The sequence below is a fragment of the Asterias amurensis genome, chromosome 10 (assembly GCF_032118995.1).
Source record: "Asterias amurensis chromosome 10, ASM3211899v1".
Lineage (NCBI taxonomy): Eukaryota > Metazoa > Echinodermata > Asteroidea > Forcipulatida > Asteriidae > Asterias > Asterias amurensis.
The window spans coordinates 6,837,463-6,857,992 of record NC_092657.1 but is presented as its reverse complement, the minus strand read 5'-3'; the positions used below and the strand labels follow the sequence as shown (position 1 = coordinate 6,857,992).

General features: G+C 39.0%; 1 protein-coding gene across 2 annotated transcripts in view; it reads left to right on the top strand.

Moving 5' to 3' along the window:
* The window catches only part of LOC139943176 (regulatory factor X 4-like), a 93,254-nt gene that overhangs the window by 4,454 nt on the left and 68,270 nt on the right, over positions 1-20,530 (top strand). For both annotated transcript variants that reach the window (XM_071939990.1, XM_071939989.1), the window contains exons 4-6: positions 889-950; positions 2,222-2,299; positions 7,319-7,457. In XM_071939990.1, the coding sequence (XP_071796091.1) occupies positions 889-950; positions 2,222-2,299; positions 7,319-7,457 (279 nt within the window). The remainder of the gene's footprint in view (positions 1-888; positions 951-2,221; positions 2,300-7,318; positions 7,458-20,530) is intronic.

Below are 20,530 nucleotides of genomic sequence, written 5' to 3'. Positions count from 1 at the left end.
CAACAGAAGGGCGCTAGATGGTACAATGGGAAAGGGTCCTCTAGAGGAGTTGGAGGGTCACTGATGTAGAATAAGATCCCGGTAGATGAACAAAAAAGAAACTTTTAGAGAACAATCTCAAGAGTTATTAGGGTTGAAGGACGTGTTGTTTTGATTAAGGGGAATTGGGTCGACAAAGGGACACGTGGGACGTAGATATATATACAAGGAATACCATAACAGAAATCATCCGTTTAGTATTAAGCCTTTTTATAAGTTTCATCTCTTTAATTCCCATACTGAAACTCAGCGTTCCGGAAGCCGGTGTCAAAATAAATAAATAAATAAACCAACAACTAAAAAAAAATGTTTTTTTTTTTTTAATTATTTAAGATAATACACAAATTTACCGGTACGCTTTACCAACTTATAAGTCAAAAAGTAACTCGTAATATTGGAATGGAATCTTATAGCAGTTTGAAAATAGGTTTTCGATCACATACATTAAAATACAAGATGTGTAGCCCAACTCAAGCTTGGGCAACGCGACAACTTTGGTCGACTGAGTGAGTGAGCGAGTGAGTGAGTGAGTGAGTGAGCGAGCGAGTGAGTGAGTGAGTGAGTGAGTGAGTGAGCGAGCGAGTGAGTGAGTGAGTGAGTGAGTGAGTGAGTGAGTGAGTGAGTGAGTGAGTGAGTGAGTGAGTGAGTGAGTGAGTGAGTGAGTGAGTGAGTGAGTGAGTGAGTGAGTGAGTGAGTGAGTGAGTGAGTGAGTGAGTGAGCGAGCGAGTGAGTGAGAGGGGAGGGAGCGGGGGGGCGTGAGTGAGTGAGTGATAAGTAGTGTTGATTTCTTTAAGTAATGATTCCATCCATCAAACTACTTCAGTGATTAATTTCAAATTGATCTTTCAGATTATAAGACATCAGTTTCCTCAACTCACAACGCGGCGTCTTGGGACTCGAGGCCAGTCCAAGTAAGAAATACTTTTATATTTTTCTTATCTGAATACAAGTAAAACCAAGGGCCAATGTCATAGAGCTGCTTAGCAAAAAAAAATGCTTAAGCACGAAAAGAGATTGCTTATTTTACACAAGTTACTGGCTAAAATGTCATGCCATGCATTGCTTGTGAGTGGTATTTAGCCGTTGTTTACTTAGCGTAGCAATTGAGTTGAGTGGATAGCTCTATTAAATTGGGCCCAGAAGGGAAACAGACTGGATTGGGGTAAATAAAGACAAATAAAGTACAAATAGATCTGAACATGCGACCTCATGATTCAACGTGGTAGTGATCTATACCAACTGAGCAATCCAGCCCCATTATTATACCTTGTTGAGCTATGGTAGACACAATGCTACATCAGAAAAAAGTTTAGGTAAGTTTGTGTGCATGCACCCAAAACCAAACAGTAGGCTCCTATCACGTCCGCCATACCTCAAAAAGGCTTTTTATTCGCGGTTTCTCTGTTAATTTGTCAGTGTCTTTGTTCGGAACTGTCAATCCTTATTTTGTTGTTGCTAATTTTATGATTGTAACTTTATCACAACTTATATATTAAATAACAAAACCTGTGAAAATTTAGGCTCAATCGGTCATCGGAGTCGGGAGAAAATAACAGGAAAACCCACCCTTGTTTCCGCACGTTTCGCCGTGTCATGACATGTGTTTACAATAAAGCCGTAATTCTCGATATCGAGAATTTATAATTTTTGTATCAAAAAGTAAATAATTTCATGGAATAATTTTTCAATAAAAGTCTTTCACCATTACCTCCTGTAAACCCTGTAAGTTATTTGTAAATCTGCAAACTCTTTTTTTCTGTTCCGAAAGTGTATATAGGCTTTAAAGGCAGTGGACACTATTGGTAATTACTCAAAATAATTATTGTCATAAAACCCTCTGAAGTGACGTAGCTTTTCGAGAAAGAAGTAATTTTCCACGAATTTGATTTCGAGACCTCAAGTTTAGAACTTGAGGTCTCGAAATCAAGCATCTAAATGCACAAAGTTTCGTGTGACAAGGGTGTTTTTTTCTTTCATAGTTATCTCGCAACTCCGACGACCGATCGAGCCTCAATTTTTCACAGGTTTGTTATTTTATGCGTATGTTGAGATACACCAAGTGAGAAGACTGGTCTTTGACAATTACCAATAGTGTACACTGTCTTTAACACTCACAGTTGTGGTGTAATGGAATAGTTATTTATAACAAATACTAAACAGCAATACTGGTATTTTCTGACAGGTATCATTATTATGGAATTGCAGTAAAGGAATCTTCGGAATATTATGAGGAGAACTTTTCAAGTAAAGTCGCAGAAAGGTAAGTTATTGTCTAACCATATCCTGTAATAAATAAAAACAATACTATTATTGTATTCAATTTGCATTGTGCTTCGGTTTATAGTTTTGATCGAATTTGCTTTTCTTTTCTCCCAAAGTTCATAGCGCGGCTATCTTCAATGCTGTATAAAAACTTTGAGCACCCCACCTCCCCCAACCCCACCCCTAAACAGATCACGTGTTCAATGATGTTTGGAGATCGAGTGGCTTGTAATCGCTAAAACAAACAAAAGCGGTACATGGACTATGAACGAAACATTATTCCAAAATAATGTTTTGTGTCCAAACGCCATGTTCGCACCCAAAGTGAAGTGAGCCACTCAAATTGAGTACGCAATGTGTAATATATTGTGGTTAAATGATTATCTCAAAGTTTACCAACAGTAAATAATAAAGTCAGACTCAATGCCTACAAGTTAAGGGTTTTTAGCCTTCTATTATTCATTAAAAGCCCCGTCAGTTTGCACAAACTTCCTTTAGGCTGGCCAAGTGTATAGAAATTTGAATGTAGACACAGCAAAAAGCACACAGGCAATCCTGGCTAGTTTTAGCACACGGTCTAATGTTTGCTTGGCAATTGAGTCGACAACCATACCACGTACCTAGGCGCAGGTGACTCGTGTACGCGCCTAGCTACGCCACTTAGCCACGTTGACATTGCTTTAGTGCACTCGTCTGGGATGGTGTGTGAACAAGCTACTAGGCTTTGCTTTGATAAAAGGTGACATCCTAGACCGACAGCTGTCGAACTGAGAAACTATTACACTACAACTATTTAGACTCCAAATTAATGGTTTTCATGATGTGATTTCCAGATGGCTTATGTAGACCATTGTTTATAATGTAATACATTGGTGTAGTGGGTTTTCTTTTGTTTAACAAACAGGTGTTAAAATTCAAATGTGTCACTCAAGTTGATCGGGCAATGTGTTTGACAGCTGGAGGTTTGAGCTCTAACTGTACATTCTGGCAGACAATGCCAAAATGTTAAACTATCAATTCCTCATAATCTTAAAATAAAAGTAATTTTTTTTTATATTTCAAGTTTATGGTCAAAATAAAATTAAGGGTAACATACAGGGCTAGTAGGCTTTAAGTAATTATATCTGAAAGACCACTTATCATATACCGATCCGCCAGCCCACTCTTGCGATCGAAATAAGATTGTTTATTATAAAAGGAAGAAATATAAGGGTAGTAACGAGGTCTAACGGACGTTTAAAACCGACAGGACCGTGCCGTGCTATAAAGTCCCGAGCCGAAGGCGGGGGGCTTTTATCGCACGGCCACGACCCTGCAAGATTTGAAACGGTCGATTAAAGATTATAGGAATTGCAAAACTGTCTGAGGTATTTATGAATGACAAATCAACAATGATGACGGTGACTTCTTAATATAACGAAATACTTACATGTAAATGTTGTTTTTATCAAAAACTGAAAAAAAAAAACGATAAATGAAATAGAATTGTCACAACTTTCAAAAATTCCCCATGGAGTTTTAATACTTTGAACTAAAATCGAATAAATATACACATGGACAAAGGTTTTGAAGAATAGTTATCAGTTAAAAGCATACCCCCATTTAGTTTTACATTGCACCTAATGCGTGACAAACACTATACATACTCGGTTAACTGTAAATACAGCTTGGTCAGAATTGACCTGAATCCATGTCCCGAATTGTCTGACCCACTTCTGTGAAACGGGTCAAGCAGCATAATGCAGCTTTAAACCCTGATTTGAATCACTTTCCAAGTCAGCCTGGCCTGAAATGAGTCAGGACCCTTGTGACACGGATTCTTGTTCAAATCTGACCCGATTTGTTTTTCGAGCAGGCTTCCCGAGTCTTGCGGGGAACAGTCATTGTACTATGGTAGGCTTATTATGCAGTGGAATGAAATAATTATCAAATTCTAAACTTGAGGTCTCGAAATCAAAATCGTGGAAAATTACTTCTTTCTCGAAAACTACATCACTTCAAAGGGAGCTGTTTCTCACAATGTTTTATACCACCAACCTCTCCCCGTTACTCGTAATCAAGTAAGGTTTTACGATGATAATTATTTTGAGTAATTACCAATAGTGTCAACTGCCTTTAAACACCTGCATGAATAGTGCCATTGTTTGTTTTTGTTTTTGTTTTTTGGGGCTTGTCTGTCGGGAAAATTAAAATGTAAGCCAGTTTACGACGTAGCGTTGTGACTGACGTGGTTAACCAACCGAAGACTGCAAACTATTAGTAGTTATGAACCAAAGTAATTTAGTTCTCGGAACATGAACACTCGTTGGATATGAGATGGTATTCCCGTGACTCCGTACACAGCGGATGCCAAGTCCTGGTAACTTGGCGTTCAAGGCAGTGGACACCATTGGTAATTACTAAAATTAGTTATTATCATAAAAATCTTACTCCATTACAAGTAATGGGGAACGGTTGACAATATAAAACATTGTGAGAAACAGCTCCCTCTGAAGTGACTAGTGTTCGAGAAAGGGGTAATTTTCCACGAATTTGATTTCGATACCTCAGATTTAGAATTTGAGGTCTCGAAATCAAGCATCTGAAAGCACCCAACTTCGTGTGACCATGGTGTGACAAGAATGTTTTTCCTTTTTTTAATATCTCGCAACTTCGACGACCGATTGAGCTCAAATGTTCACAGGTTTGTTATTTTATGAATATGTTGAGATTCACCAAATGTGAAGACCAGTCGTTGACAATGGACCCTTCCCATGAAATATGCTAATTACATTCACGCATGCGTACAGACCCTGTTGGTTGGCAAACGCCATAGAGTTGTGCACTAAGCAGACGCGCAATCGCGTCTGCGTCATGCACCCATTAGCCGTGTACAAAACAGCGCGATGTTCCCTCATTTTGCCAACCAAAACGTTAGTGCCAATGCGCTATGTGCAATTTACATTTTTATTATTTCACGGGAAGGGTCTATTACCAGTAGTGTCTAATGTCTTTAATTACGATTCGTCGCTGAATGGTTGCTACGGTTAGATTTCACCTCTAGTTAGGAATGTTTGACTGTGGCATACCCTCACCCTAAGGACAGAAGTCACTCTCCTTCTGGAGTATGTTGACATATTGCTCTTTTCATCGGGCATTCTTTGGACTTGGAAACGGGTTGCCATGGTTTGTGGATTTAGTGCAAACTACCCCGCGACTTGTTATGCCGTGTGTGTAGTTTACTTATTGATTATGTATTGTGAAAAGCATTCCCATCAGTAGGTTGGACCGTGGGTTGGTCAGGATGGGTTGATGGTGGGTGGGAGGGGCTGAGGCAGAATGGGGACCGGGAGAGGAGTATTGTTCAGTCTGTATAAGTATAGCCGGGAGGTTATAACAACTGTTGTTTCACTCTGTTCCTGACTTTTGGGGGTGTTAGTGTTAACAGCAAAAATAAAGTGCTATCTTCAGCATAACGGACACGAAACTATTTTTACCCATCACAATAATAATATTGTTGTACATCAGGAGGAGTTTTTATGCACTTTACTGCATGACGGGCAACATCTTTGAACTTTAAATATACAAATATTTAATAAAGTCAAATAATAACATATCTTCTTAAGAAAACAACGAACTCCCCTAAAACTTAATCACTTGTTTTTTCATCGTTTATTAATCTACATATATAATTTTATTAACATACAACTGATCATATAACAAGTTTACGATAACAACGAACATAAAAGATTTCTATAAAATACTCGGACTGTTGTATTTTTCCGCATAATTAAAGCTAAATTAAAGCGCCATTTATTTATCCAGGACCGCTGGGATGGGCTTATCTGCTAGTGCAGATTCTTGTTCAGGAAGTACGTCATGCGTGCAGTTTGAGTGTGATGCATGATGGGACTGGGCATTAAATAATGAGCGTGTTTTGGTTAAGGCAAGGCGCTGGGGCCGAACGATCTTACTGTGGGTGTGTTCGATTAGCTTCCCTGGGTCGACCCCGTCTGCCCCCTGTACGTCCAAATAGCTTGACATAATTCCAGGTGCTCACCCGGGTCAGCCCCAAGTGCATTGATTGTGGAGTAGGTCACTTGGGGCTGCCGCCAGGTGCTTGACGTCACAACGAGAGGGTGAGTGATTGTTCGATTAGCTCTTGTCAGAGGCTCACCCGAATGAGCACCGCGGGGTCGATTCAAGAAAGCTAAATGAACACACCCTGTATGAGACTGGGCCCCTGTCTTTATCCACGAGGATGAAGACAGGTCCTTATTCCAGTGATTCCATTGGGTACAATGCACACTGCTGTCACATCCGCAATAGAATTTGACTGCGTATCTTTGGGTGCGTTCGTTTAGCTTCCCTGGGTCGACCCCGCAGTGCTAACTCGGGTGAGCCTCTGGCAAGAGCTAATCGAACGATCACACTCGCAATGTGACGTCAGATGTTCAGGCTGCAACACAGGGTGCTACTCTGTAAATCTGCTGCCACCTAGTGCCCCAAAACAGTCTCACATTGATATTATGCTAATACCGGCTGACTGGGTGATCACCACTGATCTCTATTATACTGACTGGATAGCGGGTTGAGTACGTTCATTGAAGTCACCACTGTCGCCATTTTGAAACACCCAAAACTGCACATTATGTGCAAACATTCTTGTGTTGTTGTTTTTTTTTGGTCAACATTATTTTGAAAAATGCTTTCTTATGCAGCAATAAACTGCAAAAACAGATACTACCATGTTTGTTGGAAAAAATCGATATTTTATTGTTCGCGATTGTTTATTTTAGGGGATTTTCTGCCGAAAACTTGTTGTTTTTAATATACCTGCAAAGTGTGCATAGAAAAAACATTGGGGTATTTTGTATACCCGTTATGTGCATTCAACAGGTTTTGGGGTGTTTCAAAATGGCACACAGTGACTTCATTGGCATGTGCACACACATAGGCCAGCCCGCTATCCATTCATTATAAATAGAGATCGTGGTCATCACTCTTCTAGATTGCTTCTCATTTTTAAAACCCACAGCACACCAACTGAGATGACCCGTAAGGAGCAGCCGAGACAGTCTGTTGCTTATTCACCCCGCTCCAAGCTAGGGACACTGCTCCCAGCCTTCCCCGAAATGAAAGACATCCGTCTGCCTGAACACCTCTCCGAGACCAGGGTAAGTTCCATTTTTATCAAAAATCTAAAACCTAACGTAAGTTTTGCGGCAGCACCAAATGGTAATCGAGGCAGAAATTTAGGTTTAACTCAACTTTCTCAGTCATGCAAAGTCTCAAGTTCTACTTGTTTCTGTCGAATGACATGTTTACAAGTTTGTTACGTTGCCATTTTGAACAGCCCCCTCTGTCGCCGTCTATGTGTGACTAGACTACTATGGGTCCGAAAAAAGAGTATCCATCGTTCAGCAGAAGTAATAAACATTATAATGTCACAGTTTTTATTTTATGGTGATTCAAGACCCTTTTTATTCGCTTTAAAATGATGCTTTGTCTGAGTGTTACATTCACCTTTTGCTACTTTAAAACAACAAAGTTTATGATTTATCTTGCGAAACTGTGTATGATGTATCAATCTAAGAGAGAAGTTGAAAAAAACGTGTTTTCACCACCGTCTCGACATCCTTAAATTGCTACTTGTCAAGAGAGGCGCTTTACACGAATACTTAAAGTCTTAAACCTGATGTTTCACTTATAGTGCTGCAGGTAGTTTACGCTAATAGGTTTGCTCAACAATCGTGTGAATTTTCAAACCATCGGCGGGTTTCTGCCAGAGTTTGACGAATGAGGGTTTCCATATACCAAATTGCCTCGTTACGCGACATGATGACAATGGCGTGGCCTAATCACACGTTCAGATGAACTGTTGACAATGTGTGGCTACCTTTTAATCGGTTTTTCAAATGGTTTTTACCCCAGAATAAGGGTCAAATCTACAGGTGAAATTCTTTGTTACATGACTTTTCGTCAATTCTTTGATTCCTATTTAAAAATCCTGTAATATTTTATTGTAAAGGTAAAAAGGAAACCAGCTTCAGTTTGACTACATTAAATTGAAATGGAAAACTAAAAAAAAGGCTATGACCGTAAATACAACGCAACATTATCTATAAGTGCCCTTTCTAAACCTGGGCTGGGCTTGGGCCCAGTTTGAGCTCCGTCATTTTGATGTAGTTATTTTTTATTTAGTTACTGGTGGTACAACAGTAATGCAAGTTGTAAAAGGCTTGCTATGGCAGTGCCTTTGCGAGTTTAAAAGCCTTTGTGACAATGTGAGTTTAAAAGCTTGTGTGACAGTGTCAGTTCAAAAACTTGTGTGACAATGCGAGTTTTAAAGCTTAAAAAGGCCATGTTTTATGCATCGTGTCTTTTATACTTAACAGATACAATGACGTCAGTAGTATGATTTAAAGCAGTATGAGGGAGTGGGTATATACCCAATAACAATAACACCCATGAGCATAATTAAGGGAATAAAAGGGTAGCGGCAAGTTCTTAAACGGCTGTTTAAAACCGGCAGGGTCGTTGCCGTTTAATAAAGGCCCGAGCGCTTAAGGTTTTAATTGACCGTTTAAGAACGAGCCACTACTCTTTTATTCCCATTCACAATTATATGCCTTTTTTGTTAAATGGCGTAATAAAGTAAGAAACCCTTATTACTCTCGGGGCCTCTTGCTATTTTGCTTGGGCAATTAAGTATAGTTTGACGGGGCTGTTTAGTTGTATTACAGCTGTTTTCTCCTACTAGTTTAGTTACCAATGCTACTACAAAACTGAATCTCCTGAAATAGTAGAGCGCCCAAGCAAAATAGCAAAGCGCCCAAGCGAAATAGCAAAGCGCCAGGGCGAATAGTTAATCCGTGTTTAATTTATATATCATCGTGTAACTATAATTAGGTTTAAAAACACTTACACAGTATTTTTTATGTATAATGCGTACAATTTTAACTGCAATTAAGCCAAGCAAAGAACACAATTCCACATAGTTGTGAATCAGTTTATGTTATAACTTGTGCCAAAAAGGTTATATTATTTGTAAAATTTGGGATTCATATTTATGAGTTTGTATATTATGATGATCATTAGAAGTCATAAGTTTGACATAATATGCAAATAAATTCATACTTAAGAGTATGAAGTCATTGAAAAAAAAAATGTCATGACTGTTGCTTATAAAGCCGTTGTCATGAGATAGTTTTCTCTTAACGTACCTTTAATGATCCCGTAGTTTAAATATAGCCATATAGACATATTGTACGTCGGAATAATCCGGGCCGCTCGCACTGGCATGCGTGTATCCCTGCAGAATAAGGCGCGTTTATTGCACTCTTAGATGATATCCTGAATAATTAGAGCGGCATAACTCGAGTTAGAAGAAGAAGATTTTCAACCCAACAACCACTCCCCACTCTTTCAAAGTAGTGTTATCGGTTTCCGTAGAACAGACGCTTCAACGTAACAACCACTCCCCACTCTTGTTAAAGTCTAGTGTTATCGGTTTCCGTAGAACAGACGCTTCAACGCAACAACCACTCCCCACTCTTTCAAAGTCTAGTGTTATCGGTTTCCGTAGAACAGACGCTTCAACGCAACAACCACTCCCCACTCTTTCAAAGTCTAGTGTTATCGGTTCCCGTAGAACAGACGATTCGTGCTGCATACCTGTTAACATGAGTAGGATGATTGGTCGTGTGCTGCCCCTGACGGCGTCTGTTGCATCCAAACGCTTGGATAAACGCCGCTCTGTGTTGTGAATTACACGCGCAGTATATGAGTGGATTAACAATAGTGTTGATCCGTAAAGGGATATCCACCACCCAGTCAACATGTACGCCGAATGCCTCATCTAAAGGGTTATCATCAATACCCAATATTTGGCAGATCCACCCAGAAAGGTTAAACGTAGCGAAAGGAGCCTGGCATAAGAAGAATACTATACCGTTTACTACCAACATTTTTGCGACTTGGTTACGGATCTCCCGCGCTTTTGAGTTGGCTTTCACAGTTTTTCCTTCTGCTTTTACACCCTTGCGTTTGTTCAGCATGTGGATGATGCGAGCATACATGTAGACGTTTCCGATCATTGCAATACACCACGGAATGTTTATCAGAGGCTCGCTTATGTACTCCGTCCAACCAAATAGATAAGTACAGTATGCACGATGAGACGGGAGTCCTATATACATGTCCTCTTCAGGCCACCGTAGACACTGTACTCCGTATTTGGCGTTATTCAGAGTTATTAGAACGGCAAACACAACTCCAATGCCCCAGCAGATTGCAACCATTTTATAGGTTCGTCTCCGACTGCGTATCTTAAGATGTTGGATTGGATGGCACAGGGCGAGGTATCTTTCAAATGATACCACAGTGACAAACGCCATGGATGCGGCAAATGGTGTTTGGAATGCATAGTTATAAAGAACACATCCAGCAGAACTGCTGAATGGCTCATCCCATAACAGCGGTGAAGCAACAAACCTCCATATATCGCGAGCAGAACTTACAATCAAATAGATCACATCAGACAATGCCAAGTGTGCTAAGTACACATCAGTTTCTGATCTAAGTCTGGGAACGCGGAGAAAGACGAACAAAAGTAACAAGTTGATCAGAAGACCTAGACCTAAGATTATTGGTACCACAATTGTTATTATGAAGGTATCAACTTGACTTAAGATCTGCTCAACTGTCCCCTCAGTGATATTTATAGCTCCTTGTACCTTGCAATCGTCTACAGTTATATCGGATCCCATCGTACGTGATTGTGATAAACTCTTACAGGTGTTTTCCATTAGCAGGGCATTAGCAAGGATTGTATAAATTCCTTAAACACGTCAAATTGATATCAGTGATGATCTTCAAGCTACATCATCGGCTCGGGCCTTTATCACACGGCAACGACCCTAACAATGGTATAAGGTTCAGCTATCAAACGAATGATATACCGGATAGATACGATGTGACTGCTCGTTTGTATGGGCGGCCAAAAGGGCCAAAAGGGCCAAAAGCGAAATAAAATAAAAACTAACTATATCTTTGAAAACTAACATAAAAAACGAAAATTAAAGAACAATTACAATTAATTAAAGATAAACAATAATTTCAATAATAAACAAACGAAATTTATGTGTAAATCGTAAATACAGAGCACCAAAAGTTTAAAATGAACAAAATAGTAATAAAATAAAAAACAGCATGTTGTTAATTTAGAATATAAAGGGAAAAGATGAACAATTAGTCAAAACTTGAAATAATATGAAAAAATATTAATCCACTAGAAAAAAATATTACACTAAATATAAAAAAGGTTATAATAAAAACATGTTTGTCCCTTTAAAAATAAATACACGAAATGTTTTTAAATTAACAGTAAAAGAAAACTATCAAAAAAAATAATCCATTAGAAAAAAATGACACTAAATTAAAAAAAATCATTAATAATAAAAGAAATGTTTGTCCCTTAAAAATAATTACACGAAATGTTTTTAAATTAACAAGAAAAAAAACTATCAAAAAAAATAATCCATAAGAAAAAAAATTCACTAAATAAAATAAAAAGTTAATTATAAAAATTGTTTGCCCTGAAAAATAATTACACGAAATGTTTTTAAATAAAAAATTAAAAAAATATTCTTAAAAAAAATTACACTTCATATATATTTTTAATTCTTACCTAAAAACCACCAACGTAAACTAAAATTGCACAAGCTACGTTAACAAAAACCGAAACAAACATTGAGGGCGTCAAACTAAAGACAAATTGTGTAAAGGACAAATTTTGTAAAGGACAAATTTTGTAAAGGACAAATTTCAGAATCAACGAACAAAAGTTTTTACGAACTGACCCATAAATGAACATAGAGGGCGCGGATGATGGCGAGTCGCGATTTTTTCCCTCTTAGTGGTTTTTTTTTAATGGCCAAGATTTTCCCATTGGCTGCAAAAAGCGAATTTTTCATCGTACATCACTTCTCGTCGGGCGAGTGTTCCCCTATTATTAAAGCTATTATTTGCTCTATGGTCTCAGATGCTGGCCATGCAATTGCAAGATGACTTAAAACTAAAAAGTTAAAAACTATTGGTGTACGTGTATAAGACCATATTGAGCATTGCCATAAGCAGCTGAAAGCTGGCCTACTCCGACTGGTGGCTTACGATCAGGGATAACATGAAAATAAAATAAAGTCGGTGATACAATTTGCTCTGAAAACCAAATGAAGAGAAATTGTGGACTTATGACTTGTGGCTGGTGCCCGACTAAATTTGTTGATAGTGAAGAAATTTTGTTAGCAGTATTTTGCTAACAAATGAAGGTGGGCCCTATTCACAGTAAAAGATTTTTTAATCTTGGGACCGGGAGGGGAATCTTGAGGGATTCGAAAGTGTCCATAGACCTTTTTGAGATCGTTTTTTTGAAACATAAGTGATGCTGCAAATCTTGAAACGTGAGCCTATTCTAGCCTAATCTTGGGGGAAGGGAATCTGAGAGGGATTCGAAAGTGTCCATAGACCTTTTTGAGATCGTTTTTTGAAACATAAGTGATGCTGCAAATCTTGAAACGTGAGCCTATTCTAGCCTAATCTCGGGGGAGGGGAATCTTGAGGGATTCGAAAGTGTCCATAGACCTTTTTGAGATCGTTTTTTGAAACATAAGTGATGCTGCAAATCTTGAAACGTGAGCCTATTCTAGCCTAATCTTGGGGGAAGGGAATCTTGAGGGATTCGAAAGTGTCCATAGACCTTTTTAAGATCGTTTTTTGAAACATAAGTGATGCTGCAAATCTTGAAACGTGAGCCTATCGACTCGGATTGAAAGCGTACCTTTTGATATTGTAGCGTAACTTGGAACCTAAATGTGTCTTGGAATGTAAAGCGTAGCTGCGTGCTTGGAACGTAACCATATCTTTTGGAACGTAAGCATATCTTGGAACGTAAGCGTAGCTGTCTTGGAAAGTAAACGTAGCTGCATATGGAACGTAAGCGTAGCTTGACTCGGGCTATGTACACCGTTTTGATATTATAGCGTAACTTGAAGGAAAGTAAGTGTATCTTGAAACCTAAGCGTATCTGAGTAGCTGCGTAGCTTGGAACAACCATTGTTATAAGGTTGGAGACTTTTTGTTAAGTTGAAACACATGAGCAACTGTAGATCTGGGCCCAATTTCATGGCTCTTCTTACCGCCGAATTCTGCACTTACGATCTCGATTCCCCGCTTACTTGCAAGCTCCGAATTTCTGCGCTAGCCTTGTAAGCATAGAATGCCTAGTAACGTGGAGTACGCATGCGTTGAAGCCAAAAATCGCCGGTAACCCGTGAAATAGGCTTGCCGTAAGCACAGAATTCCCTGCTTCCGCAAGCGCCGATTCTGTGCTTACAGAAAGCAGAGCCATGAAATTGGGTCCTGGTTGTGTGACATACAATGGGCTTACTCAAGCATAATATTAAAAGCATGAGTGTAGACTTGTACAGGTCCTTCGTAAGTATTATCACAACACCATAGGAACGTAGTCGTAACCATATCTTTTGGAACAACTCATGGGAAATTGCGGATTTTGATTGGTTAGTCGAGTCGCGCCTTCTGCTTTTCAACCCACTTGGTTTATAGTGCGACTAAAGCTACGTACTATGAAAGTAGTCGCGATCAAATTCCCCTTGGTTAACTCATGGTTATAACCACTTCTGTCGCTCATGATTACAAGACTACAAAACATAAGACATAAGTGACACAATCTTTCAATCCTTTCAGCACGAGTTTTACTTAATTGAACCTTCCATAGACCCTAAATGCTTAACGTGAAGTGCACATGGGCACAAACCAAAAGCCCCGCTAACCTATGAAAATGCTTGACAAAAGCAAATAATTTTGTATTTTCCAAAGGGTTGATTCTTTGCTTACGGTGAGCAGCTGCTAACGCGTAGAGTACGAATGCGCACGTGCCGAATTTCCCCACTATCTTGTTAACATAGACCTTATCGCAAATACCAATGCGCAAGCGCAGACTGTTGAATGAGGTGCATTGTGGGATAGATATGGATCAAATTTGGATACCAGCTGGACCACAATGCACATAATTCCAAGCTTTACGCGCGCGCCCCAGTATTTGCGAAAAGGTCTATGCTTGAATGACATAAGCACAGAACAGACCCTTCCCATGAAATATATACATTGCACGTAGCGCGTGCGCACTAACGTTTTGATTGGCAAAATGAGGGGAACATCTTGCTGTTTTGTACACGGCTAATGGGTGCGTGACGGAGACGCGATTGCGCGTCTGCTTATAGTGCACAACTCTACAGCGTTTGCCAACCAACAGGGTCTGTACGCATGCGTGAATGTAATTAGCATATTTCATGGGAAGGGTCCATTCCCTGCTTCCACAAGCGTCGATACGCACAGTAAACAGAGCCATGAAATTGGGGGCTCCAGTGCAGGCTGGGCTGTGTGTACTTTAAAAAAAAAAAACATTCCTGGGGAATTCCCGAATTTACAAGAGCTTTTCTTTCTTGCAGGAAGCACACACATGATCCGCCATGAAAGCACAGGTTTTTATCAATGATCGTACGATCTTTGGTTTTTATTGCACCACCATACATGGACTGTATATGAACATGTACACCTACCCATGTAAATTAAAAGTTTTTATTTTATTTAAATTATGGCTCCATGAAATCACATGTTTCAACCCATAGAGCTATTCTAATAACATGATAAAAGCTTTAATAATAGGGGAACACTGGCCCGGCGAGTACGATGAATGATGCTGTCTTGCAGCCAATGGGAAAATCTTGGACAAAGTCTTGGCCTTAAAAACCATTGGGAAAAGAAATTCGCGACTTGCCATTATGTGCGCCCTCTATGTTCATTTATGGTCAGTTCGTAAAAATTTGTGTTCGTTGATTCTGAAATTTGTCCTTTACAAAATTTGTCCTTTACAAAATTTGTCCTTTACAAAATTTGTCCTTTACAAAATTTGTCCTTTACACAGTTTGTCTTTAGTTTGACGCCCTCAATGTTTGTTTCGTTTTTTTTACGTTGGTGGTTTTTAGGTAAGAATTAAAAAAATATATAAAGTGTAATTTTTTTTAAGGATAATTTTTGTATTTTTTATTTAAAACATTTCGTGTAATTATTTTTCAGGGCAAACAATTTTTATAATTAACTTTCTTTTTAATTGAGTGAATTTTTTTTCTTATGGATTATTTTTGTGGATGTTTTTTTTTTCCTTGTAAAATCATTTCGTGTAATTATTTTTAAGGGACAAACATTTCTTTTTATTAATGATTTTTTTAATTTAGTGTCATTTTTTCTAATGGATTATTTTTTTGATTGTTTTCTTTTATTGTTAATTTAAAAACGTTTCGTGTATTTATTTTTTAAGGGACAAACATGTTTTTATTATAACCTTTTTTTATATTTAGTGTTATAATTTTTACTAGTGGATTAATATTTTTTTATTTTATTTCAAGTTTTGACTAATTGCTCATCTGTTCCCTTTAATCTAAGTTAACAATATAATGCTGTTTTTTATTTTATTTTTATTTTATTCATTTTAAACTTTTGGTGCTCTGTATTTACGATCAACACATAAATTTCGTTTGTTTATTATTGGTATTATTGGTACTATTGTTTATCTTTAATTAATTGTAATTGTTCTTTAATTTTCGTTTTTTATGTTAGTTTAAGAAAATATAGTTAGTTTTTATTTTATTTAGCTTTTGGCCCTTTTGGCCGCCCATACGTTTGCTGGTATCGTACTTGCACTGTCTCCGCACTGCTGGTGGTACACATTGCGTTTTCTATTTAAGAATTTTCCCAAACTAGGCCGATCCAATCAACGAATCGTTGAACATTAAGGAATGACAATTTCACTGATCGTGGCTGCTGACGTACCCTCTTGCATTGAAATGCTCCTTTATGAACCAATTACAGGGCAAGTCCATTGTCTGTTTATGGTAGTACCGGCTTTAACAAAACATAATCTAAGTGCTTTCCATTACGGATCTTGCTGTAAAGGAACCCAAATTGGAAAATTAATTTAAAATACATGCATGGGAGGTTGTTTGCTTGCAGATAATTGTCAAGGGTACATTAAACAGAGTAGAATACCGTTACCACTGTATCCCATTAACTTATTGCATTAACATGATTGATTGCTTCTACTAGAAAAGGAGAACAAATAGCACATCAGCGGGCTTGCTCGTTTATTGATTTTTGAGTAACTTTCACAAAGTTCTCACACAGTAACCTGATCGTCAATGGTGTAGACTCTGAAGAAGTCCGAGCCCCCAAATGTGGCCTAGTCAAGTTCTGGGTAATTTTGACCCGTAATACATTTCAAAATGAAACATAGATAGGTCAAACTGACCCAGAATGCGAGTTCCCGTCACATTACTTTAAAAACCCAGTACTACCAGGGGGTGAAATGGGTCAAGTTTGACCAAAATATCAAGAACTACTAGGGGTAATATGGCTCAAGTTTGACCCAGAAATCAAGTAATGCCATGGGTTGCGGCGGTCATGTTTGACCCAGATATCAAGTTACCAGGTAGTGATATGGCTCAAGTTTTGCCCGAATATCACCTACTACCAGGAATTGATATGGGTCAAGTTAGACCCAGCTATATCAAGCACTATCAGTGGTGATTTGGGTAAAGTTTGACCAAGATATCGAGTACTTGCACCAATGAGTGGTAAGGGTCAAGTAAGACTCAGATAACAAGTACTACCAGGGGGGATTGACCAAATTATCACTTCCTACTAGGGGTAATATTGGTAAAGTTTGACCTAGATATCAAGTACAACCATGGGGTGATATGAATGAAGTTTGACCTAGATATCAAGTATTACCCTGGGGTCTAGGGGTCAAGTTAGACACAGATATCAAGGTCTACCAGGGGGTGAATATATCAAGTACTACCAGGGGTGATATGGGTAAAGTTTAACCCAGATATCAAGTACTACCAGGTGATATTGGTCAAATTTGATCCAGATATTGAGTATTTCCAGGGGGTGATATTGGTCAACTTTGACCAAGAAATCAAGTAATACCAGGGGTTGATATCGGTCATGTTTGACCCAGAAATCAAATTACCAGTTGGTGATATGGGTCAAGAAAGACCCAGCTATATCAAGTACTACCAGGGGTGATGGTCAAGTTTGACCAAGATATCGAGTACTACCAGGGAGTAATATGGGTAAAGTTTGACACATATATCGAGTACTTGCACTAGGGGTGATATGGGTCAAGTAATACTCATATAACAAGAACTACCAGGGGATTGACCCAGACAGTGGGATATGGGTCAAGTTTGACCTAGATATCAAGTACTACCAAGGGGTGTTATGGTCAAGTTTGACCCAGATATCAACATCTACCATGGGGTGATATTTGTCAAGTTAGACGTACATACCAAGTACCACCAGGGGGTGATTGACCCAGATATCAAGTTCTACCGGGTTTAATATATATGTCAAGTCAGACCCACATACCAAGTAATACAGGAGGGTAATATGGGTCAAGTTTGATCTAGATATCAACTACCAGGGGGTGATTGACGCAGATATCAAGTACTACCAGGGTTGATATGGATCAAGTTTTACTTAGATATCAAAGTACTACCAGGGGTGATATGGATCAAGTTTGACCTAGATATCAACTACCAGGGGGTGATTGACGCACATATCAAGTACTACCAGGGTTGATATGGATCAAGTTTTACTTAGATATCAAAGTACTACCAGGGGTGATATGGATTTTCGTGTAACTTTCACTTATAACATAGTACCCATAAACCTACACCTGTAATCACAAGCTGGGTCAGGTTAGACCAGGTATCAAGTATGACCAGGGGTGATATGGGTCAAGTTAGACCTACATATCAAACACTACCAGGGGTGATATGGGTCACGTTAGACTAAGACCTCAAGTACTATCAGAGGTGATATGGGTCAAGTTTGACCCAAATATAAAGTACTACCACGGGTCGATTGACCCATATATCAAGAACTACCCGGGGTGGTATGGATCAAGTTTGACATAGACAACGGACACTACCAGGGGGTGATATGGGTCAAGTTAGACTTAGACATCAAGTTCTATCTGAGGTGATATTTGTCAAGTTTGACACAGAAATCAAGTACGACCAGGGGTGATATGGGTCAAGTAAGACCTTGTTAGACCTTGATATCAAATACTACCAGGGGGTGATATGGGTCAAGTTGGATTCGGACATCAAGTTCTATCAGAGGTAATATGGGTCAAATTTGACCCATAAATTAAGTACGACCATGGGTGATTTGGTCAAGTTTGACCTTTGGTAAAAAATACCACCAGGGGGTGATATGAGTCAAGTTAGACTCAGACATTAAGTACTATCAGAGGTGATATGGGTCAAGTTTGACCTAGATATCAAGTACGACCAGGGGTGATATGGGTCAAGTTAGACCTAGGTATCAAGTACTTCCAGAGGGTTATTGCCCCAGATATCAAGTCCTACCATGAACTGCCAGGGGTGAAATGGGTCAAGTTAGAACTAGATATCAAGTACTACCAGGGAGTGATATGGGTCAAGTAAGACCTATATATCAAGTACTACCAGGGGTGCTATGGGTCATGTTAGACTTTGATATCAAGTACTACCAGGGGTGATATGGGTCAAGTTAGACCTAGATATCAAGAACTACCAGGGGTGATATGGATCAAGTTTGACCTAGATATCGGGTACTACCAGTAGTGATATGGGTCAAGTTAGACCTAGATATCAAGAACTACCAGGGGTGATATGGATCAAGTTTGACCTAGATATCGGGTACTACCAGGGGTGATATGGGTCAAGTTAGACCTAGATATCGGGTATTACCAGGGGTGATATGGGTCAAATTATACCTATATATCAAGTAAGACAGGAGCCCAGTTTATGACCAGTGCAGTAGCCGGGCACGAGGGTCGAATGTGAATATTTTCAAAGTCGGTGGCGTACAAGTAGCGCTACCTCTACCGCCCCTGTGTATTTTCTGGTATTCCACGTAGACCACGTGAACTTTGTTTACAATCAGATAAGGCCTTGTACACTCTTCGAGTACTCTGGCCGGCAAAGCACTAGTAAGGTCCGTCTTATGGGAAAGTTGACATTTTGTGTCATAATTTCCACACAAATCCAAGGGTTATGGTGAAAGTAAAAGCTGGACAAGTTTTAAAATGTGCCCCCTTTGATCATATCAAAAGTTGTTAGGAATTAAACGGTGCAGATCTCCATAAAAAATACAACTTATTGTTTTTTGTTCATTATGCTGTGTACAAATCGTGCCTGCAGGAAGTCCAGGCTCTGCGGCTCTTTTGTAAACAAGTGATGTCACAGGTCACATCGCCTATACAAGTCTTTACTTACCAGTCGCTGGGTCAGTCCATTGTTTGTTTGTTCCACCGGTCTGTGGTCGTTAATAAACAAATGTCTTCCCCTATGAATGGTTTTATTTGTGCAGTCTTCCCCTAATGGAGGGTGTGTGCACCTTGGGATTCAAACCTAAGAGGAAACAAACCATAAAGAAAGCCGTGACATTGAAATCAATGGTCGAGTTTCAAAAGATTTAATTTACTTATTTCGCATTGGAATGCAATTGCTCTTTAGAATCTTGACTCTTATGGCCAAACAGGAATTTTACGGTCTTCCAGCTTACAGTAATCAATCAATTTCCAATAAACCCAAAAGTCATTAGTGAGCACCAGCGGTATTAGCGTAAGTAATTTAACAAGTTGATTATATGACATTGACCTTCAAGCTTCATCATGCCGTGGCTTTTCTTTGAAAATTATGTCATCTATTCAACTAAAGTCTGGATTCCCTTGGAAAGCTCACAATACTTCGGTTGATTGAAAGACCAGTCCTTTATAGATAAACAGACAATAGACTGACCTTGTAATTTGTTATTAGATACTCGATGCTTGCTACCAGCAGTGCGGACTCAAACTACATGTAGACTACATTCTGCGCAGACGCAGACAACCAATCCGCAAGTTTAGTGCTTCGCTTTTTGAGAGCCATTTAATACATCGTATATCGTTCGTCTTGCTACTTAAGCTGGTATTGCCGACTTACACTCGTTGGAGCCACACACACCTACACAATCACCCCTACAGCACACCTATACGTTAGAGGACACCTATTGTACTTTCTGTTGTTCCTGTATTGAAGCAATCACCATTGGTTTTGTACACAAAGGACTTGTTAGG